Source organism: Ovis canadensis, chromosome 10 (assembly GCF_042477335.2).
Source record: "Ovis canadensis isolate MfBH-ARS-UI-01 breed Bighorn chromosome 10, ARS-UI_OviCan_v2, whole genome shotgun sequence".
Taxonomy (NCBI): Eukaryota; Metazoa; Chordata; class Mammalia; order Artiodactyla; family Bovidae; genus Ovis; species Ovis canadensis.
The window spans coordinates 36979758-37001531 of record NC_091254.1 but is presented as its reverse complement, the minus strand read 5'-3'; the positions used below and the strand labels follow the sequence as shown (position 1 = coordinate 37001531).

The window sequence follows — 21774 nt, the reverse complement described above, 5'->3', positions numbered from 1 at the left end:
CTTTCTTGGGCATTCACTTGAAAAAAATTAAAGTGCTCTGTGTCTTTCAGTATACATGTGTTAGTCACTCAGTCATGTGACTTTGCAACTCCATGGACTGTATCCCACCAGGCCCCTCTGTCCATGGTATTTTCCAGGCAAGCATACTGGAGTGTGTACCATTCCCTTCTCCAGGAGATCTTCCCAACCCAGGGATCGAAGCCGGGTTTCCCACATTGCAGGCGGATTGTTTGCTGTCTCAGCTACCTGTGTTACCTCAAGAAAAGACACTTGTTTTCATTACTCTGGTGGCTTTCCTCTTAGAACCTATCACCTTTTTTAAGCCAGTTGTAAGTTTTTTAAGGGGAGGGCCTCAGTTACTGTAGAGGCTTGGACAATGGCAGGCATTCAGATGGGAACATCATCTATTAATAGTGAACTGTGCCATTGGTAAACAGGTTGATAACAGTGAGGGAGGAACAGCAGGAAGAGCTCCAGGCTTTCAGGCCTGTACTGGTAAAGGGAAGGGAATTCCCTTCCTGGGAATTTGTCATCCCACCAGGCAGTCTCCGCCTGTGACTTCTGCCCCCATTAGCCATAGGTAGCTTCCCCAAGAACAGCAAAAGCAGGTGAGCGCATACAACTCCTACCTGCCAGCATAGTCTCTGTAGGCAGCCCCGGACCCTGACGCCTCTGACTAGTCTTCTGCTGGGTCCTCAACCATCCCCTAGTTGTCCCAGATCTGCTTTCTTCAGGGGAACTTATAGCTTCAGCCCCTGTGGGATTTCCTCCGGGCCTCTCCAGATGGCATATCTGATTGGCTGGGTCAGTCCAGTAAGTTGGGAGCATGAGGCAGTGTGGATGTGAGAAACAGCAAGTCCTCATCCTCCCAGAATTCTTCCTAAGTATTTTATTTTACATTGTTGTTGTTGATGAGTAGTTTTTGTTTGTTTGCTTCATACCAGCTTTTAAAAGAGCTAAGAAGCAGCTCACATTTTTTTGACTAGCCCTGGAATCCTCAAAGACTTTCTTGGCATTTGTGAGGGGACTTCCTCTTTGAGGAAGGAAAAGTCTTTATAGAAGAGCAGTCCCTGTGCCTCAGCAAGGAGCACGATGAAGAGCTAGGAGTCCAGGCCAGTCTGCTTCTCCTCTCAGCAGTCCTATTCTTCTTTTAAAATGTTTTCTTTTCATTGTATTTTATTTTAGATTGAAGCACATTTGGACACGCTCATAAATGAGCAAGCTTCTTACGTTTTAACCAGAGCAGGCTTGAGTTATATTTATAACATGGTACAGCAACATAAAACTGAACAGGTAAGCACATGGCTGTTTCTAACTAGAGAGAAACACCAATTTAGACTGTGTCTTCTAGAGCTAGACTCATTAGAATCTTGGCTCTGCCACTCTGTTTCCTCTGTTTCCTCATTTGTAAATTGAGGGTACTAATATCTGTAACATAGGGTTATTCTGAAGATTAAGTAAGATAATGCCTGTGTAGTGCTCAGATGACTACCTGAAATATAGTAGAGTGTCCCCAAATGTTAACTGTCCTTTTTACTCTAGATAGTTTGGGTTAAAAGTAGTGAAAATATACAAAAATTAGTATAGAAAAATGTATAAATTAATACATTGGTAAATTTTTCAAAGTCCTTTATCACCATCAACTAATTGAATGCTTAGATTACTATATGTAAATAGCAGTCATTCCCCATTTTAATTTAGCAGATCATGGTCTATTATTTGGAAAGGTAAATACTTCTGGGGCTAGCATACGATCTTGTTCAGTTATGGAACTCCAATAGAATTGGAACACGGAGTAGGAGAGAAGCCTAGGAAACCACGTAAGCATTTTTCTTTAAAAAGCAAAAAACTCTTTTAAATAACATTAAGGTGAAGAATATTTTGTAACCCAGGAACTCTTATTTAAGTGACACTCTCAAAGAGCACAGGTTTTGAATTTTTTCTTTTGATAAGGTAATAAGCAAGTTTCCACCAGAAGGAGCTAATTCTGCTACTTTTTTTATACTATCTAAAATTGTCAAAGTGAGACTCTTCAAGTCCCTATTTCTCACTGCCGTTTCTCAGTACTTCACTGCCCTTTTTTCTTGCTTATGATTAAATCTGAAGTATCCTGCTGTTTCATTGTCCATAAACGTATGTGCTCCTCACTCCAACACATATTATTGGGGACCTTCACGCTAGTTATACAGAAATTAACAGGTCATAGTCCCTCTTTTAATTGAGGTTGAAGATAGGACGTTCTTTGGAAATAAACTAAATTTTCAAATTTGGAAAGTCTCCTAATGGACTGTATTTCATAAGTGAACTATAACATTTAGCACCTGTTTTCATCTTGTTTTTGGCCTTTTGTTCCTTAAGGGCCCTTTAGCTAACTTGCCCAACCTAGATTCTGTGGCACTGAAGGCTGCAATGGTAAGTACGCAATAAAGCATGTCAGTATACGTTTCTTTATGGAATGTGATTCTTACTCTTTCCCGTGTGATAATTTGGTGTATTCACAACTGGGTCCAGTCATAATGATTGCACACTTATCCCTTTAAAGAGGTCTGATCAAGACAGACATTGGTAGTAATATCTCACTATGCCCTAATAGTCTTATTATTCCTGTTTAAGTTTTCTTCAGTTTCAGACTTTTACTCCTAACCTAATGAAGAAACAGGAATGACAACATGAAGAAGTTAGGCTATATATCATTAGAGAAAACCAATAAGAGCTGCATTTATCATGCAACTAAATAAATGTATAAAGAATACAGTTGTGAATTGTGATAATGCTGTGAATTAAATCATGCAGATCCAAAATCTCAGAGTCAACCCCTTCATCCCATTTACTATTAACCAACTCGCGATGAGTTTGCTCTCTAATTTTCTCAGATATCTTCTCTTCTTTCCACTCCTTTTGCCCTTGTTTGAGATGGTGCAGGAGCTACCCGTTTGTTGCTCTTGCATCTGCTATGTACGACCTCCCCTTTGATTCTTTTTGCTGTGGCCAGAGTTAGCATCTTAAGTTCAAATCAGATGATTTCCCCCCTTTCATTATTTCCCTCCTTTAATGGTTTTCCTAATGCTTTTACAGTGGAAATTAGAATCTGTTAGAAAAGCTTTCAAGTCCTATATGAACTGAGCTCTAGTAGCCATTCTTTCTCACCTAAGCCTTCATCCACACTGACCCCACTATGCACACACAACCTAATGTCAGTTCATCTTCACGATTTCATTTAAAGTGTCCTTTGCTCAGAGACGCTTTTGCCAGACACAAAGATTAGATCTGTGTCGTCCTGATGGATGCTTTTATAGTATTGGTGCCTTGGTTTTTCCTTTATTTACATTTGTTTACTACCTCTCTCACTAGACCATGAGCTCTGTGAAGCTAGGGACTGTCTTTTTTTGCTCACCATTATATTTATATTACGTTATAAGGTACCTTACTAATAACAGGTACTCTGTGAATATTAATAATGAATAAATGTCTCCAATTAAAATAAATTTATATTAAAATAAATTAAAAAATAATGAATGATTAACAGATACTCTGGATTTTAAAAAGTAAGGTAGACTTGAAATCTGATGACTTAACATCTTATTATTACTCAGAAGTTTGGTGAGGGAGATCAAAATGAATGGCTTGGATCTGAAATTTTAAAAGTAGATATTGCTGATACTGAGTACCTTAAAGAGTTGACACTTGCAGTGAATTTAGTTAGAATATATAAGAAATAAGTCATTTTGATCACAAAGACCTCGTTATTTGGAATATGGGATTTTCCCAAGGATTTAATCCTTAAAAAGGGATGATGATTAGGGAGGTCTGTTAGCAGATGTATGCACTTTGTGTTTCCAATTTCTCTGTTTCATTTAGGTTCAGTTTGATCGCTATCTGTCAGCTCCTGACAACCTGTTAATGCCACAGCTGAACTTTCTTCTAAGTGCCACAGTGAAGTAAGTATTTATTGGTTCCAATTATTAATAGTTGGTAAAGATTCACAAGCTGCTGCTGCTGCTAAGTCGCTTCAGTCGTGTCCAACTCTGTGCGACCCCATAGACGGCAGCCCACCAGGCTCCGCCGTCCCTGGGATTCTCCAGGCAAGAACACTGGAGTGGGTTGCCATTTCCTTCTCCAATACATGAAAGTGAAAAGTGAAAGTGAAGTTGCTCAGTCGTGTCCAACTCTTAGCGACCCCTTGGACTGTAGCCCACCAGGCTCCTCTGTCCATGGGATTTTCCAGGCAAGAGTACTGGAGTGGGGTGCCATTGCCTATTCCAAAGATTCACATAAATTTCTTAGAAAAAAATTGTTTTTTAAAAAAGGAGATCTAATCATTGAGGATTTATAGTTCTCAGCCTTTTTTTCTACCTCAGCACCCCTAAGAGATCTGACCTTACCCTGTTCATACTTGTTCCTTACTTGTTTGTAGTTTGAAAGTATCTATTTAGTGAATGCTTTTTCTTTTTCCTGGAGTCCAAATAAGTTTTTAATTAATTAATTTATTTTAATTGGAGGCTAATTACAATATTGTAGTGGGTTTTGCCATACATCAACATGAATCAGCCATGGGCACACATGTGTTCCCCATCCAGAACCCCCCTCCCACCTCTGTCCCCATCCCATCCCCCAGGGTCATCCCAGTGCACCATCCCTGAGTACCCTGTCTCATGCATCAAACCTGGACCAGCGTTCTGTTTCACATATGATAATATACACGTTTCAACGCTACCCTCCCAAATCAGTTTCTTTTTTTCAATTTTTATTTTTACTTTATTTTACTTTACAATACTATATTGGTTTTGCCATACATGCTTTTTTAAAAAATAATGGGACTTATATAATTGAAGCTACAATGTGATAATACAAAGTTCCATTGTATTAATATAATGTCAAAATTGCACTGAATATGTGATAAAAGATTAGTAATATGTTCATTGTACAACATAGATGTCCTACTGTTTAGATCATTTTGGACTCTGGAAGTTTCTATAATACATTATAAAATTGTTCGATATCATGTATTAGAAATGTGTTCAAGGCAAAGGACTATACATTAAAATATAAGGATATTACAATTAGAAGAAAGTGAGAGATTATACTGGGTGACTTTCTTGATTTTAGCAAAAATATTGACAGTTTTGTACAAGTAGGAAATCAGACATCTGTACCTTTTTTTTCTTTCCATTCAGCCAGTGCATTAAGTGCTCTGTGTACCAGGCACTACAGAGTAAGATTTAAAAGCCAGTTTCGCTATCTTAATAGAGATTATAGTCTGACATGTCAATTACACACTTGAACAAATATTTACATTAAAAGTACAATAAAGAAAGAACTATGCAACTTGAAAAAAAATGCTTTAAATATCTGAAAGGATGTCGTGGTACAGAGGTGGTCCACTTGCCTTCTGTTGTTCTGAGGAGCAATATGTAGAGCAAGGAGGCAGCTTTGGGCTCAGCACGCGGAAGAATTTGGTGTCTATTGGAATTGGCTGGAAATGGATTCTCTCGGACATAGAGTTAGGGTTCTAACTGTATCTAACCTAATGAAGAAACTGGAATGACTGAAGAAGTTAGACTGTGTATCATTGGAGACTTCCGTCTGTCAATCGTCCTTGGCTTATAGTTCTTGACTTCTGAAATGGATTCCAATCTTAATACGTTACTTTTGAGTGTGACACTCACTAAACCTCTACCCTGTTACCTTCTTAGGGAGTTCCCACATTAGTTGTGGTCAGTGTAACTGATTTTATTTTATTTTTTTGCTTTTATATTTTTTTATCTTAAAAGATCTCATACTGTCAACTAAAATTCTAAAGAACTGGGAGACTGTAAAGCAAATTCCTTTATGCCATAATTCAAATTGTTTGTCTTCTTAAGTTATTTACTTTGTTTAACCAAATACCTGTAACTTTTTTATATTTAACCACTTGTTTTAGTACTTAGTACTATATAGGCATAATATGCATTTGATCTTACTTATAAGGCATTTGAAATAATAGGAGGTAACTTTTATTCAGTTAAATTTTGAACCTTTTCAAAATGGTAATCTGTTTTTAAGCTAAAATAATTTCATATCCATATAGATATTTAAATTTATATTTAAAATATCAATTGTTTCTTTGAAATAGAGCTTTGCAGTGTAAAACTTTTTTATTCCTGTCTTGTTTTGTTAATGTTCTGTTCTCTATAACTTTGCTTGTCTCTGTGCTTGCAGTACCTTGGGAACCCCTGTCACTCTTCTCTTCTTTTTTCTTTTCTTGTCTTGTGTTGTAGTTTGACTGCCTCTCCAAGTGGATTTTGATTGAATACTTCAGCCTTGGAATAAGCTATTGAATGAATTTAAGTAGCCAGAAAATGAGGTTGTATTAAAAATTAAAAAGTAGAAAATTAAAGCATTTTTAAAGAATCCTTCCTTCATTGTGATGAATTGGAAGGGCGTTGTTCTTTTTTCAGTGCCAGACTCCAACACTTACCTTTTAATAGTATAAAAATAGAGGTTGGACTATAGAAACCACAGTCATGCATATTTATAAAATATTCTGTGTCTTCTCTTATTGAATCAGAATTCTTTGTATGAATAATTTAAGAAATAGAGACTATAGATGCTTCTTAAAGTGAGTGTGTAGAAAAGTGGATATGATTTGAGAATTCTTTGATTCAGGAATCTTAATCTATTGCATATGGTAGAAACAAAGCAAATTTCTTTAAACGTAATGACTTTGGTTTTTTGTTTTTTTGTGTTTTTTTTTTTGAGGTAAATGGAATAATTTTCTTCTCTTTCACTGCCTCCTTTTAAGCATCCTTGGGATTCTCTAGGGAAGAATACCTGAGTGGGTTGCCATTCCCTTCCCCAGGGGATCTTTCCAACCCAGGGATCATACCTGGGTCTCCTGCATTATAGGCAGATTCTTTACACTAGTGCTGCTCAGGAAGCCCTCCTTTTTAAGCCACTATCTTTAACTATCAGGAACGCCAGTATAAACAGAAAATAAAGCAGATTTGGCAATAGGGGCAGGGTGAGCCTACCAAAAAAATAGTGATTACTGGAAACGTGCAAAGTGATAAATGACTGGGACTCACAGTGTGCTTTAGAGACCTGGGAATGTCTAAGCCTTAAAAGTGAGGCTAATCTGTCCTACAGTAAAGGCTACTTTCAGTCAGTTCAGTTCAATTCAATCGCTCTTTGTGACCCCATGAATCGCAGCACACCAGGCCTCCCTGTCCATCACCAACTCCCGGAGTTCACTCAAACTCACGTCTGTCTAGTCGGTGATGCCATCCAGCCATCTCATCCTCTGTCGTCCCCTTTTCCTCCTGCCCCCAATTCCTCCCAGCATCAGAGTCTTTTCCAGTGAGTCAACTCTTCACATTAGGTGGCCAAAGTACTGGAGTTTCAGCTTCAGCATCATTCCTTCCAAAGAACATCCAGGGCTGATCTCCTTCAGAATGGACTGGTTGGATCTCCTTGCAGTCCAAGGGACTCTCAAGAGTCTTCCCCAACACCACACTTCAAAAGCATCAATTCTTCGGCGCTAAGCTTTCTTCACAGACCAACTCTCACATCCATACGTGACCATTGGAAAAACCATAGCCTTGACTAGATGGACCTTTGTTGGCAAAGTAATGTCTCTGCTTTTGAATATGCTATCTAGGTTGATCATAACTTTTCTTCCAAGGAATAAGCGTCTTTTAATTTCATGGCTGCAGTCACCATCTGCCGTGATTTTGGAGCCCAGAAAAATAAAGTCTGACACTACTTCCACAGTTTCCCCATCTATTTCCCAAGAAGTGATGGGACCAGATGCCATGATCTTAGTTTTCTGAATGTTGAGCTTTAAGCCAACTTCTTCACTCTCCTCTTTCACTTTTATCAAGAGGCTTTTTAGTTCCTCTTCACTTTCTGCCATAACGGTGGTGCCATCTACATATCTGAGGTTATTGATATTTCTCCCGGCAATCCTGATTCCAGCTTGTGCTTCTTCCAGCCCAGCATTTCTCATGATGTACTCTGCGTATAAGTTAAATAAGCAGGGTGACAATATACAGCCTTGACGTACTCCTTTTCCTATTTGGAACCAGTCTGTTGTTCCATGTCCAGTTCTCACTGTTGCTTCCTGACCTGCATATAGGTTTCTCAAGAGGCAGGTCAGGTGGTCTGGTATTCCCATCTCTTTAAGAATTTTCCACAGTTTATTGTGATCCACACAGTCAAGGCTTTGGCATAGTCAATAAAGCAGAAATAGATGTTTTTCTGGAATGCTCTTGCTTTTCCGATGATCCAGCAGATGTTGGCAGCCTGGTACTTCTGCTTTTTCTAAAACCAGCTTGAACATCTGGAAGTTCACGGTTCACATACTGCTGAAGCCTGGCTTGGAGAATTTTGAGCATTACTTTGCTAGCGTGTGAGATGAGCGCAATTGTGCAGTAGTTTGAGCTTTCTTTGACATTGCCTTTCTTTGGGATTGGATTGAAAACTGACCTTTTCCAGTCCGGTGGCCACTGCTGAGTTTTCCAAATTTGCTGGCATTTTGAGTGCAGCACTTTCACAGCATCATCTTTCAGGATTTGAAATAGCTCAACTGGAATTCCATCACCTTCACTAGCTTTATTTGTAGTGATGCTTTCTAAGGCCCACTTGACTTCACATTACAGGATGTCTGGCTCTAGATGAATGTAAGTGATTACACCATTGTTAATTATCTGGGTCATGAAGCTCTTTTTTGTGCAGTTCTTCTGTGTATTCTTGCCACCTCTTCTTAATATCGTCTGCTTCTGTTAGGTCCATACCATTTCTGTCCTTTATCAAGCCCATCTTTGCATGAAATGTTCCCTTGGTATCTCTAATTTTCTTGAAGAGATCTCTAGTCTTCCCCATTCTGTTGTTTTCCTCTATTTCTTTGCATTGATTGCTGAGGAAGGCTTTCTTATCTCTCCTTGCTATTGTTTGGAACTCTGCTTTCAGATGCTTATATCTTTCCTTTTCTCCTTTACTTTTTGCTTTTTTTGTTTTGACAGCTATTTGTAAGGCCTCCCCAGACAGCCATTTTGCTTTTTTGCATTTTTCCATGGGGATGGTCTTGATCCCTGTCTCCTGTACAGTGTCATGAACCTCAGTCCATAGTTCATCATGCACTCTATCTATCAGATCTAGGCCCTTAAATCTATTTCTCACTTCCACTGTATAATCATAAGGGATTTGATTTAGGTCATACCTGAATGGTCCAGCAGTTTGCCCTACTTTCTTCAATTTGAGTCTGAATTTGGTAATAAGGAGCTCATGATCTGAGCCACAGTCAGCTCCCGGTCTTGTTTTTGCTGACTATATAGAGCTTCTCCATCTTTGCCTGCAAAGAATATAATCAATCTGATTTCAGTGTTGACCATCTGATATTGTCCATGTGTAGAGTCTTTTCTTGTAGAAGAGGTTGTTTACTATGACCAGTGTGTTCTCTTAGCAAAACTCTATTAGCCTTAGCCCTGCTTCATTCTGTATTCCAAGGCCAAATTTGCCTGTTACTCCAGGTGTTTCTTGACCTCCTACTTTTGCATTCTAGTTCCATATAATGAAAAGGACATCTTTTTTGGGTGTTAGTTCTAAAAGGCCTTGTAGGTCTTCATAGAACCGTTCAACTTCAGCTTCTTCAGCATTACTGGTTGGGGCATAGGCTTGGATTACTGTGATATTGAATGGTTTGCCTTGGAAGTGAACAGAGATCATTCTGTCGTTTTTGAGATTGCATCCAAGGACTGCATTTCTGACTCTTCTGTTGACCATGATGGCTACTCCATTTCTTCTAAGGGATACCTGTCCGCAGTAGTAGATATAATGGTCGTCTGAGTTAAATTCACCCATTCTAGTCCATTTTAGTTCCCTGATTCCTAGAATGTTGACATTTACTCTTGCCATCTCCTGTTTGACCACTTCCAATTTGCCTTGATTCATGGACCTAACATTCCAGTTCCTTTGCAATATTGTTCTTTGCAGCATTGGACCTTGCTTCTATCCCCAGTCACGTCCACAGCTGGGTATTGTTTTTGCTTTGGCTCCATCCCTTCATTCTTTCTGGAGTTATTTCTTCCCTGATGTCCAGTAGCAATTTGGGCACCTACTGACCTGGGGATTTCCTCTTTCAGTATCCTATCATTTTGCCTTTTCATACTGTTCATGGGGTTCTCAAGGCAAGAATACTGAAGTGGTTTGCCGTTCCCTTCTCCAGTGGACCACATTCTGTCTGACCTCTCCACCATGACCTGCCCATCTTGGGTGACCCCACAGGGCATGGCTTGGTTTCACTGAGTTAGACAAGGCTGTGGTCCGTGTGATTAGATTGACTAGTTTTCTGTGAGTATGGTTTCAGTGTGTCTGCCCTCTGATGCCCTCTTGCAACACCTACCGTCTTACTTGGGTTTCTCTTACCTTGGACGTGGAGTATCTCTTCACGGCTGCTCCAGCAAAGTGCAGCCTCTGCTCCTTACTTTGGATGAGGGGTATCTCCTCATCACAGCCCCTCCTAGGCCCACCTGCGCCCACGCAGACACCACTCCTTGGACGTTCCTCTTGGCTGCCCCCCCTTGGCTTCTGGCAGGGCATACCTCCTCCCAGCCGCTGCCCCTGATCTCGGAGGTGGGGTAGCTCCTCCTGGCCGCAGCTCCTGACCTCGGGTGGGGGTAGCTCCTTTCAGCTACTTTAGACTCATACTAATAAAGAAAAGACAATCCTCTAAAAGATCATGTGGATCTTTACTGAATTAACTGCCTTCCAGAACAAAACTTAACACTCATAAATATGGCAAAATACAATAAACAGTGTAACATTTATAGTGCTGAACATGCAATAAAAAGTACTTGGATATAGTACTAGGAATGTGTGAACCAAAACTAGAAACAAATCTGTCAACAGAAACAGATGTACCGGCATAGTTTACAGAAATAGCAGGTAAGATCTTTCAAATAGCTATTTCCAGATGTGTTCAAGGACTAAGAGGAAAACTCACTGGGTAGATATAATCACCAGTTGAACATTATGGAAGAAAAGATCAATCAGCTTGTAGAGGGAACAGTAGTAATTGCCCAGACTGAAGCTCAGGTAGGAAAAATTTAAAAGCTGTAGAACAGATGAAAAATCTTAGGTGGCGAATTGTGAGACAATAACAAGCATTGGAATATAAATGAAGTGTCATAGTGAGATTAAGGCATAAAAAAATTGAAGGCATAAAAGAATTTTTTTCAGATGTGATGGAAACCATGAACCCACAGATTCAGGATGCTAAATAAATCACAAGGAAACTTATACTAAGGTATACCATAATCAAATTACTGCAAACCAGCGATAAGAGAAAAAAAATCTTAAAAAGCAAGATTTTTAAATGGAACAATGATATTATTTGTGGGGAACGATGATAAGGATACTACTGACTTCTTGTTAGAACAGTTCAAACCAGAAGACAGTAAATCACATCTTTTAAAAAGCTGAATGATAAAACAGTTTCAACTTTGTGTGTTCGTCAAAAGTATCTTTCAAACTGAAAGCAAAAAGAATACATTTTGAGATAAGATAAACAAAAGTAGAGAGCATTTATCACCAGTATACTGCACTGCAAGAAATGATATGGGAAGTTCTTCAGGCTGAAGAAAAATGATACCACAGGAAAACTCATGTCTACACCAGGGAATGACTAGCACAGGAAATGCTAAATATAAAAGATAGTGGACCTTTAAAATAAAAATACTGACAGTGAATGTGGGGTTCTTAACACTGAGAAATAGAGTTTATGGCTACAAAAGCATAAACGATGAAGGGGGAAGGAAGTGGAAGTACACTGTTGAGATGTTGAAGGTTGCTCATAAAGTGCATAATATTGTTTGAAGATAGATTGTAAACCTTACAGCGAGCACTAAAATAAATAATATGCTGGTGGGTAAAATAGAATGTTTAAAAGACAGTTAGATTAAAAGAAGGCAGAAAAAGAGAAAAAAAGAGCAGGGGGTACAAATATAAAATGAATAGTAGGATGATAAACCTAAATTCAGCCCCAAATGTAACTATATTAAAAGTAAAAGGGCTACACACTCCAGTTGAAAGGCCGAAAGTATTAGACTGGGTGTAAAAACCTGGCCCAACTGTCTGCAGTCTGTAAGAAACCCACTTGAAGGGCACGTTTAAAAGATCATATTATACTATGCAAATAAAAATATAATAAAGCTGAAGTAGCTATATTCTGATGTTAATATCAGAAAAATTAGGCTGATGGGAAGATGATGCTACTGAAGATAAAGAGGGATATTTCACAATAATAGGATCAATTCATGAAGAAGATAAAATAGTAAATATGTGCAACTAATAGAGCTTCAAAAAACATGATATATAAGCTTATGAAATTGAAGAAGAATAGATAAATTGGCATTCCTTTTGATATTTCAGCCCTCCTCTCTCGATAATTAATAGAAAAATTAGAAAACTACTTGTTTGGTGTAAAGGAACTGAACAGTGTCACTAATCAGCTCAACCGAACAGAAAGAAAATACCACACACAACTACAGAAGATAACATTCTTTTAAAGTGCATGTAAAACATTCAGTCAGCTAACATAAGAACAAATGTAAGAAAGCCACTGTGAGTATTTCCTATGAGCATAGTATACCTACCTATTTATCCAGATCATCTTTTAGAATTTTCAGTAAAGACTTAGTTTCTTCATATAGTTTTCCATGTATCTTGTTGGGTTTATTCCTAGGAAATAGTTTTGTGACTCCTTTGATAAGGTCCTTTATTTTCCATTGCATATTCTCATTAGATGTTGCTGGTAAATAGGGAAAAATACTAAATTTTGTACATTAATTTTGAATCTGACCAGGTAAGTAAATTCTTAGTTCTATTAGTTTATCAATTGTTTGCCTTGATTTTTTTTTGTTTGTTTGTTTTGGTACAGACATCTGAAGTTAATGAGTCATTAATTTTTTTCAGTATTTATGATTAAACTTACATTGACTAGGTGCTCCAAGTAAATAGTAGATGTAATGGTGAGTATGCGTATTTTACTTTGAACTTTACTGAGAATGTTTCTGATATTTCATCACTGAAGTGTGATGTTTGCTATAGATTTCCAGTGTTCCAATGTAGACACATGATATTCTTTTCTAACTGGGTATGTAACGTAGTAAGCTGTAAATTCCCAATGTACTTCCAATCAAAACGCCATGGAACCAATTTATTAAATATTTACCTAGAAAGAAATGTATGAGAGCAGACTCCAGTCACTTTTGACTGTCTCCACAGTTACCTCTCTGGTCCAAGGTAGTATCATCTGTGCCTGGATTATCACATCAGCCTTGAAACTATTTGACCCTTGCCCTCTCTGCCATTCCTACACCGGCCTCTACAGTCTAATTTTAGCATCTCAGCTAGAGTGATCCTTGAGTGAATTGCTTTACTTAACCCTCTTGGTAAGTCTGTACATTAGTCTCTCCATTTTACAGAAAGGACATATTTTTTTGGAAAGGTGAAATAATTGAAACAAGGTCAAACAGTTAGCAAGAAGCAGAGTCAAGATTCGAATCCAGTATTCCAGAGCCTGTTCTCTTTAACACTAGCTTGTACTATATTTGTATTAACTGTTTCTCTGCTGAGATTATATTGTTTTACTATTTTAAAAGGAAACTTAAAAATGTTAGGCATATGTGATAGGCTGTATGAGACATATGTGAGATCTGTGCCTTGGTCTCACCTCAGATACACTTTAATTTTTACTGTGAATGACAGAAAGCTGACCCACTGTGGCATCTTTGATATTTATATTGTGACAGAGAGAAATCAAAATGTTCATTTCTAAACCAATCTATTATACATAGGTATATTTTTTCCCCTTAGTTTTTTGGGAATAGTTAAACTGTAACACCTTCTTTTCTCCTGTGGCATGTTTGATTGCCTCTTAACTGTGGTGCTGTAATAAAGTTCAATTTTAGTGATCACAGAACCTGAATGTTGAAATAAGTTATTTTTAGAAGTGCTGGGTTTATGGTAATGTTGAAAGTTTTATCATGTTGTTACGGCAACCAAAATCTTAAAGTACTGATTAATGACAAGCTCACTGATTTTGGAAGTTAGCAGTTAATTTCTTATTATGGCTCAGTACTTTAAATAATTATTTAAATTATATGTAAGGTAATTTCAGTGAGCATGTTTTAAAATGAGAATGGTATCTCCATTTAGTTATACAATAATGTTTATTAGTATTTTCAGAATTTAAAACTGTAGTTTTATACTGTGACATTTATAACTGGACAAAAATAATTTCTTAATGTCTGGTATTCTCACGGATAGATAACTAAAATACTTTGCACTTCTGTGAAATTGTGTAACAAGCTCATCTCGTTTAGTTCTTATTTTTTCTCATAGCACATTAGCTACATGATTATTATCTTTGATATTGCTATACTAGAACAGCAAACTATACAGGGGGGTGGGGGGGAACAGCAACTGTACTTTGCAAAAGTAAGAAGACTTTCCAGACCATGGAAGTAAGGTGTGTAGGGTCTGGGAGACCAGCGTGTCTTTTTCATGTCATATTGAAACATTGTTAATAGACCCATCAAAAATTAGGGGAATGTACCCTTGTTTGATTTTCTGTTTACTATGGATTAAAAGGTTCCAAGATGAAACTTTCCTGCTCTATGAGATGTTAGTTCATTTTATCTGTAACCTGATTTATCCTACTCTTCCTTTTCAAATGCCTGTAAATGACCAGTTCCTCAAAACGTTTTGTGAATCAACTTTACCATCTTAATAATTTCCTACATTAATGAATTATTTGTATGAGTCTTGTTTTAAATTTTTTGAAATTACAGTGAGAATGTCATGTAAAGACATGTAAAGAGACCAAGAAAGTTAATGATCTAACTTTATAGATGAATCTTGGCTTACATTCAAAAGCTTTTCCCTTTTAACTGGACTTTTGCATATCTGTTGTTGGTCATGTGAAAAGCAGATTTATCTTTAGAATTTTAACATAAACAGTTCTAAAAGTATTACATTCATCAGGTATGTGATTGGCTGTGATTGATCAAAATACAGAAAGTAAAATCTGAGGTCAGTACCCATGCTAGAAAATAGCATACATGACTGGGGAAAAAAAAAAATACTGCTTTTCTTTACCTGTACTTGAAAAGATCAGTGGATAAGGATATTCCACCTTTTTAGAAGCACATGACTAGACTGAGATGATTTGCTGGTCATTTTGTATTTATACAGTTCTTGAATTTTCCACTTTTGACACTGATTTTATTTTTCACTGTAATGATTCATTATTTGACCTTCATATTTCACACATAATATTAGTGAATAATTTGGACCAAGACACCAGGCAGGCAGAAGGCAGACAGATAAGATATATGTGATAACTTTTTAACATAAGGGGTGAACTTACATAGTAATTAGCATTAAAAATAAAAAGGAGGAGATAGTAAAATGGCAAGAAAATTGCTTTATTACTTTAGAAACACTACCCATTTATGTATAAGTCACTGATACGTTTCGCTACTCAGGGAACCGAGTTCCACAAAGTGGTGTACGTGGATGCATATATGTGTGTGTATGTGTATGAATAAGCATATATAGGTTTTTTAACAGCAGTTCATTAAAAAGCTCTTAGTTTAATGAAATAATACAGTTTCAAAGCTGAAAGTATCTAGTAAAGGTTATCAAGGTCAGTATTTTGTTTTATGATATTGGAATTAGGCTTGGAAAGGTTAAATTACTTGTTCAAGGCAGCGATAAGTAGCAGAACTTGAGCTAGAGTCAAGATCTTCTGACAGTAATGTCCTTCGCTGTACCGTTTACCTCTGCCATGTATAACTCATTAGGAAAACATTAATGAATATGAGCGTGTGGACCTGTACCTGGCTTGGGTAGTAATAAATGAACTTCTAACATTTGTCCAGAAATATGGAACCACTATCAGTCACAGTTCTTGCCCTTTACAGTTTGAATTGACTCGGATTCACTTGGAGAATCTCCATTTCCATTGCATTTCTGTCCTGTTGACTTTAACAGCTGTCTGTTAGGCCAGGAGGACCCCTTCTGTTCCGTTCCCTCTTTCTTTCCGCTCTGTGAAAGACTCTTTTGTCCACAGGCTTTTGTATTTCTCATCTTGTTCAGTGCAGCCATGTTCATTTTTTGATCCCTCCCTTGTCTTGGTGGCTTCTTAAACTGGGGAGTGGAATGAGGAAGCCCTGTGCCATCAAATACAAACATTTAAAATGAATTGCAAACTCTTACTTGGTCTTATTGGCTGGGTTTTATTTAATTATTTGTCTTAGCAGTATTGCTTTATTCTGGTTCTCTGTGTTACAGATTTATAATGATTTTCAGCTGTCTTGTGAGTTGTGGCTTAAAAGTAGAAATGTGCCCTGAGTTACAACTAAACTTTAGTAATGTTAAAATTTTTCACTGCATGGATTTGAAATTAAGATTTTAAATTGATTATTTCAGAATTTTCAGTAATTCTGTATTTACCAGTTATTAACTCTGGGTTTTTAAAAAATATGTTTAATATTCATTTTTGTACCTTATTCTGATTTTAAACTTATTGTAAGAAGGAATAGCCTTGTTTGTATGTTTCACATGTAGCTTAAGTACACACTGTTCAGACTGAGTACAGATTTTAGAGTATGAGGTGTGAGTAATATTTTATAAACCTCCAAATATCTTACTGCTTTTAGTGGAGGAGGAAGAGGGATGGATTGGGAATTTGGAGTTGATTAATGCAAGCTGTTTCATTTAGAATGGATAAACACGGTCCTACTATATAGCACAGGGAACTATCTCCAATCCCCTGGGATAAACCATGGTGGAAAACAGTATTAAAAAAAGAATGTATGTATGTGTAAAACCAAGTCAGTCTGCTGTAGAGCAGAGATTTGTACAACATTGTAAATCAGCTGTACTCCAATAAAATATTAAAACAATTCAAATTAAAAGTCTTACTGATTTTAGTAGAGAACTAGAAGTGCTATATCTAAAATTCATTATTTGTTGCAGATGAGTATAAAATATTACAGTTAACAGATTTTTTAAATGCTAATTGTTGTATTTTTCAGCTGTGTCACTTATGGAAAATGATTGTTGTATCATTTTGATACATCTGTTGTTACGCTCAGTTAATTATAGGAGCGATCACTAACCAGCAGATTTTTAAAAAAAATCTCTAAGCCTCATCTGGTAAAGTAGGTTACCAAATCAGTTTCTACCATCCTCCCTTTCAGCAAAAAGGTAGTACAGCCAATAGCATTGCTCCACTCTGCTCAAAAAAGTTACTCAGCGTATCTGCCTTCTACTCAGTCTCATTCTGGAAGCTTTAGGGAAATGTGGGGTTGTTCTAACAAATCACGGTTGTGCAAATCGAGAGTTTGAGACCCCATCGGAACAATGTGCAATGACCCAAGACCATAAGTGGACTCCCTTCCTCATTCCATTCAACCAGTTTTATTCTTCTTTAGACCACTGATCCCCATATTTCCACAGATAATCTTACAGAGGTATAATTTTGGTCATGGATGTTCTAAGAACGGGTTATTTCTAGCACTGAAGGACAGGGAAGTCTTCGTGGATGAGGGAGTCCATTTTTCCTGAGAATTAAGAGCATTGAAAGGTGGATGAGAGACATGGCAGGCTAATGGAGGTATGTGAGGGAGCGAAGGACCTGAGGTCAGGAAGAGCAGGGCAGATAGGCCAGTCAGGGGTTGAGCTGGACTGCAGAATTAGAGTAATGATGCAGATAGCATTATAGAAGATTTTAAGTGAAAGGGTAAGGAGTTCTGACTTCTCTGAAATTGGAAGAAAACATTGAGTCGCCTTGAAGGGTCCTGGGTAAGGGAGAGACATGATAAAAGTTATGCTTTAGAAAGATTAATCTAACAGTGCTTCAGTTCAGTTCAGTCACTCAGTCGTGTCTGACTCTTTGCGACCCCATGAATCGCAGCACGCCAGGCCTCCCTGTCCATCACCAACTCCTGGAGTTCACCCAAACTCACGTGCATCGAGTTGGTGATGCCATCCAGCCATCTCATCCTCTGTCATCCCCTTCTCCTCCTGCCCCCAATCCCTCCGAGCATCAGAGTCTTTTCCAATGAGTCAACTCTTCGCACGAGGTGGCCAAAGTACTGGAGTTTCAGCTTCAGCGTCAGTCTTTCCAATGAATACCCAGGACCGGTCTCCTTTAGGATGGACTGGTTGGATCTCCTTGCAGTCCAAGGGACTCTCAAGGGTCTTCTCCAACACCACGGTTCAAAAGCATCAATTCTTCAGCACTCAACTTTCTTCACAGTCCAACTCTCACATCCATGCATGACTACTGGAAAAACCATAGCCTTCACTAGATGGACCTTGGTTGGCAAAGTAATGTCTCTGCTTTTGAATATGCTATCTAGGTTGGTCCTAACTTTCCTTCCAAGGAGTAAGCATCTTTTAATTTCATGGCTGCAGTCACCATCTGCAGTGATTTTGGAGTCCAAAAAAATAAAGTCTGACACTGTTTCCACTGTTTCCCCATCTATTTCCTACGAAGTGATGGGACCAGATGCCATGATCTTAGCTTTCTGAAAGTTGAGCTTTAAGCCAAGTTTTTCACTCTCTTCTTTCGCTTTCATCAAGAGGCTTTTAGTTCCTCTTCACTTTCTGCCATAAGCGTGGTGTCATCTGCTTAAGCTACACTAAATGTGAAGGAGACTGGCTGGAGAAAGACCAATGGGATTTTGCTTTCTCCTCCCGGCGGGAGTTCGTTACGGTCTGAACTGAAGTGATGGCACATAGATATGACACCTACAGAGGTAGCAAACAGAAGTAGGGTTGAGAGTAAAGCTTTAAAGACACATTTTAATTTAGTTACTGTGAACATCAGAAAAGTGTTTCTGTCAGTGCTTGTGTGCTCAGTTGTATCTGACTTTTTTCACCTCATGGGCTGTAGCCTACCAGGGTCCTCTGTCCATGGAATTCTCCAGGCAAGAATACTGGAGTGGGTTGCCATTTCCTCCTCCAGGGAACCTGTGCATCCCAGGGATCTGGGATGTCCTGTGCCTCCTACATCTCTGGCATTGGCAGGCCCCTGGGAAGCCTGTTTTCATCAGTAGGTATAGTGATAAAGGAGCAGTTGGAGTTGATGAACTAAATGTCATGAAAACTATTAAACAATTAATGCAGATTTAAAGAACCCAATGCTATTTTTTTCTAAAGACATTTACTTCAGTTAAAATTATTTCTCTTATGTGCTTGTATAGGAGTGTGTGTTTGTGAAAATGCTGTGATTTGTTGCAGACAAGTGTCATCTTTGTGGGAGAGATGAAGATTATTAGTAATCGAGGAGATGTGGTTATTAGTATAGGAGCTATAGGTGAAAGGACTGTATATTGTAAGTTATTCTGAGATTTGAAGGATTGGTACATTTGAATGGTTATAAGCCTCTTTACAGTTAATGTGTTGTCAGTTGAGTTTGCAAAATCAGTCCATTGATGGTGGGTTGCAGTTTCTATTTCTTATTTAGTAATTGACAATATATTAGCCAATGTTCCATCCTACACATCACGGTTCTACAGAGTGAGCAAAACACTGCCCCTGCCCTTCTGCAACCTACATACTAATGGAGATTTCATAAAGAAATAATAAATATAAAAAAACCCTTTATCCCCAAACCGAGATAACTTGTGTAGTTGTACAAAGATTTTTAATAAGATGTGATAAATATGAAACACTTTGGTTCAAGTATGGAGCTTTCTTGGAATGCTTAGTCTTTCGTTTTCAGATTATGTGTTAACACAGATCTGTTTGTTTGTCAATAGAGAGCAGATCATAAAACAGTCTACAGAATTAGTCTGCAGAGCCTATGGGGAAGTGTATGCAGCTGTGATGAATCCGGTCAACGAGTACAAAGATCCTGGGAGCATTCTACACCGATTGCCACAGCAAGTGCAGACACTTCTCTCCTGATCATCGCCTTTGAGTGTGGTAGCAGAATACTGCATTCCTAAAACCCTGAAGGTTTTCTTGGTTTTTAGTCTGTTCATCTTTACTTTGAAATCTGGTTGCAATTTTCTTTGTATCATAAGAATGTGAATCCCAGTAACTGCTTTGGTCACGGTAATGTGTAAATAAGTAACATGTTGACCTGGGTTATTAGCAGTTGCTCTGTATCTGCTCTCCACACAGAAGGACTCTGTTTTTGCTCACCTTGTCTCTAGCTCTGCTATTTTCCCTCAATTCTGGAATACACATATGTGGAAAAAGAGTAGAATGAGAGGTTTCAGGGATTTTTTTTTTAAACAAGGTTAGTTCTAAATTTAACTGTATATTAAAAATTATCTAAACTTAAGAGTTAGTTTGAAGATGTGACCTAATATTAATAAACATCTCTTTACTTAAAGATTCATTTGCTTCCTCATTAGATATTGTGAGTAAGTATGCTTAAACGGAGGAGCAGAAATATACATTCAGCAAAAACAGAGAACAGTCATTTAAAGGTGGCTTCCACTCTGTGTCTGCCCTGGACTGAATTCAAGGTGAAGTTCAGCACTTCGGCTAGGATGTAGGTGTGAAGTGTGTCCGCATCCTGTGCTGCATGTCAGTCTGGAGTTTAAAGGAATGTGTTTGTTGTACCATGTGGACTCTAAATTCAACTGTCTGTTCATTTTGTCTGATGTTTAAGCCAACAAAAAACTGATGTATTCTATCACTGGAGGGAAAATGCCAAAGTAGCAGACTTCTAATTGATGACATATCTACCCATATGATGGCCCCTTGCAAAGAATTGTTTGGGCTCTGACTTTGAAACTTGACCAAAACTGAGATTCAAAATCAGTTTTTTTTTTTTTTAAACAAATCTAAATGTATTTGATGTGACTTGACTTTGTTCGTAAGATGTTGAGGACAGTTCTTATTAGCAAAATCTTAATTTCTGGTAGATCTGTAAAAAGAGGTGTGTCCCCAAATTACAAATGAGAAAATAAGGTATAAGGAGAACCTTGGTTAGGCTGAAATATTTTGAAAAGTAGTAAGATAATATTTATTTGGCAAATACAGAATATATAACAAATTAGTATTGTCAGAACGGGGCCTGTTCTATCTGAAATTACAATTGTAATTTTTTGGAGCAAGAGTAATTGGTTACATATCATCTCTTTTGGTGTTTAATCTGTATTTTAATTTTTCCTTTAATAAATGTGATATAGTAAAGAAAATAAAGTATGATGTAAGGCAAGAGCTTTAATTTTATATAATTTGTATCTATTGTGAGAAAAGATTGCTTGCTTACCATTAGTGAATTCCTTTGTTTTCTAGGGGGAATAAAAATATATTTATCTTTCTACCTAATTTTTTCAAATAAAATACTGAAGTGTTTTTAGAACAGTGATCATTGCAGTATTTTTGTACATCTTGTCAATATGTTTTTAGAAAATAGGCTAATGGAAAGGAAAGTACAATACAGGGCCAAATTGATAAAACCAGTGGAAGATGGGCGAGCATGATATGGTGTCAGTGTGATGTTGAGAACTTAGTTAAAATAAAAGACTGCAAGAGTTAGTTCAGTAGCTTAACACTGTATTTGCTGTTTACTTACTAGTTTACATTTTGAACTGTTTAAGTATAACCTTAGGTGATGCAGGTCAGCCTTCCCTTTAGAGAGGGAAGTTATTTGCCTGACCAAAGCCTTCTCTGATGGAATGTTTCCAATTCTTTTTCTGTGCTTGTATTGAACCAGTGAATGTTACCTGAGAAAAATCATGCCCAGTAGACTGACTGACTTTT

The 21774-nt window shown here is 37.7% G+C and overlaps 1 protein-coding gene across 1 annotated transcript in view; it reads left to right on the top strand.

Annotated features, from left to right (window-relative positions):
• Positions 1-21375, top strand: part of COG6 (component of oligomeric golgi complex 6) — a 60937-nt gene extending 39562 nt beyond the window's left edge. The window contains exons 16-19 of the mRNA XM_069601485.1: positions 1186-1293; positions 2359-2412; positions 3859-3938; positions 19812-21375. Coding sequence (XP_069457586.1) covers positions 1186-1293; positions 2359-2412; positions 3859-3938; positions 19812-19959 — 390 coding nt within the window. The 3' untranslated portion in view covers positions 19960-21375. The remainder of the gene's footprint in view (positions 1-1185; positions 1294-2358; positions 2413-3858; positions 3939-19811) is intronic.
• The last annotated feature ends 399 nt before the right edge of the window (positions 21376-21774 follow it).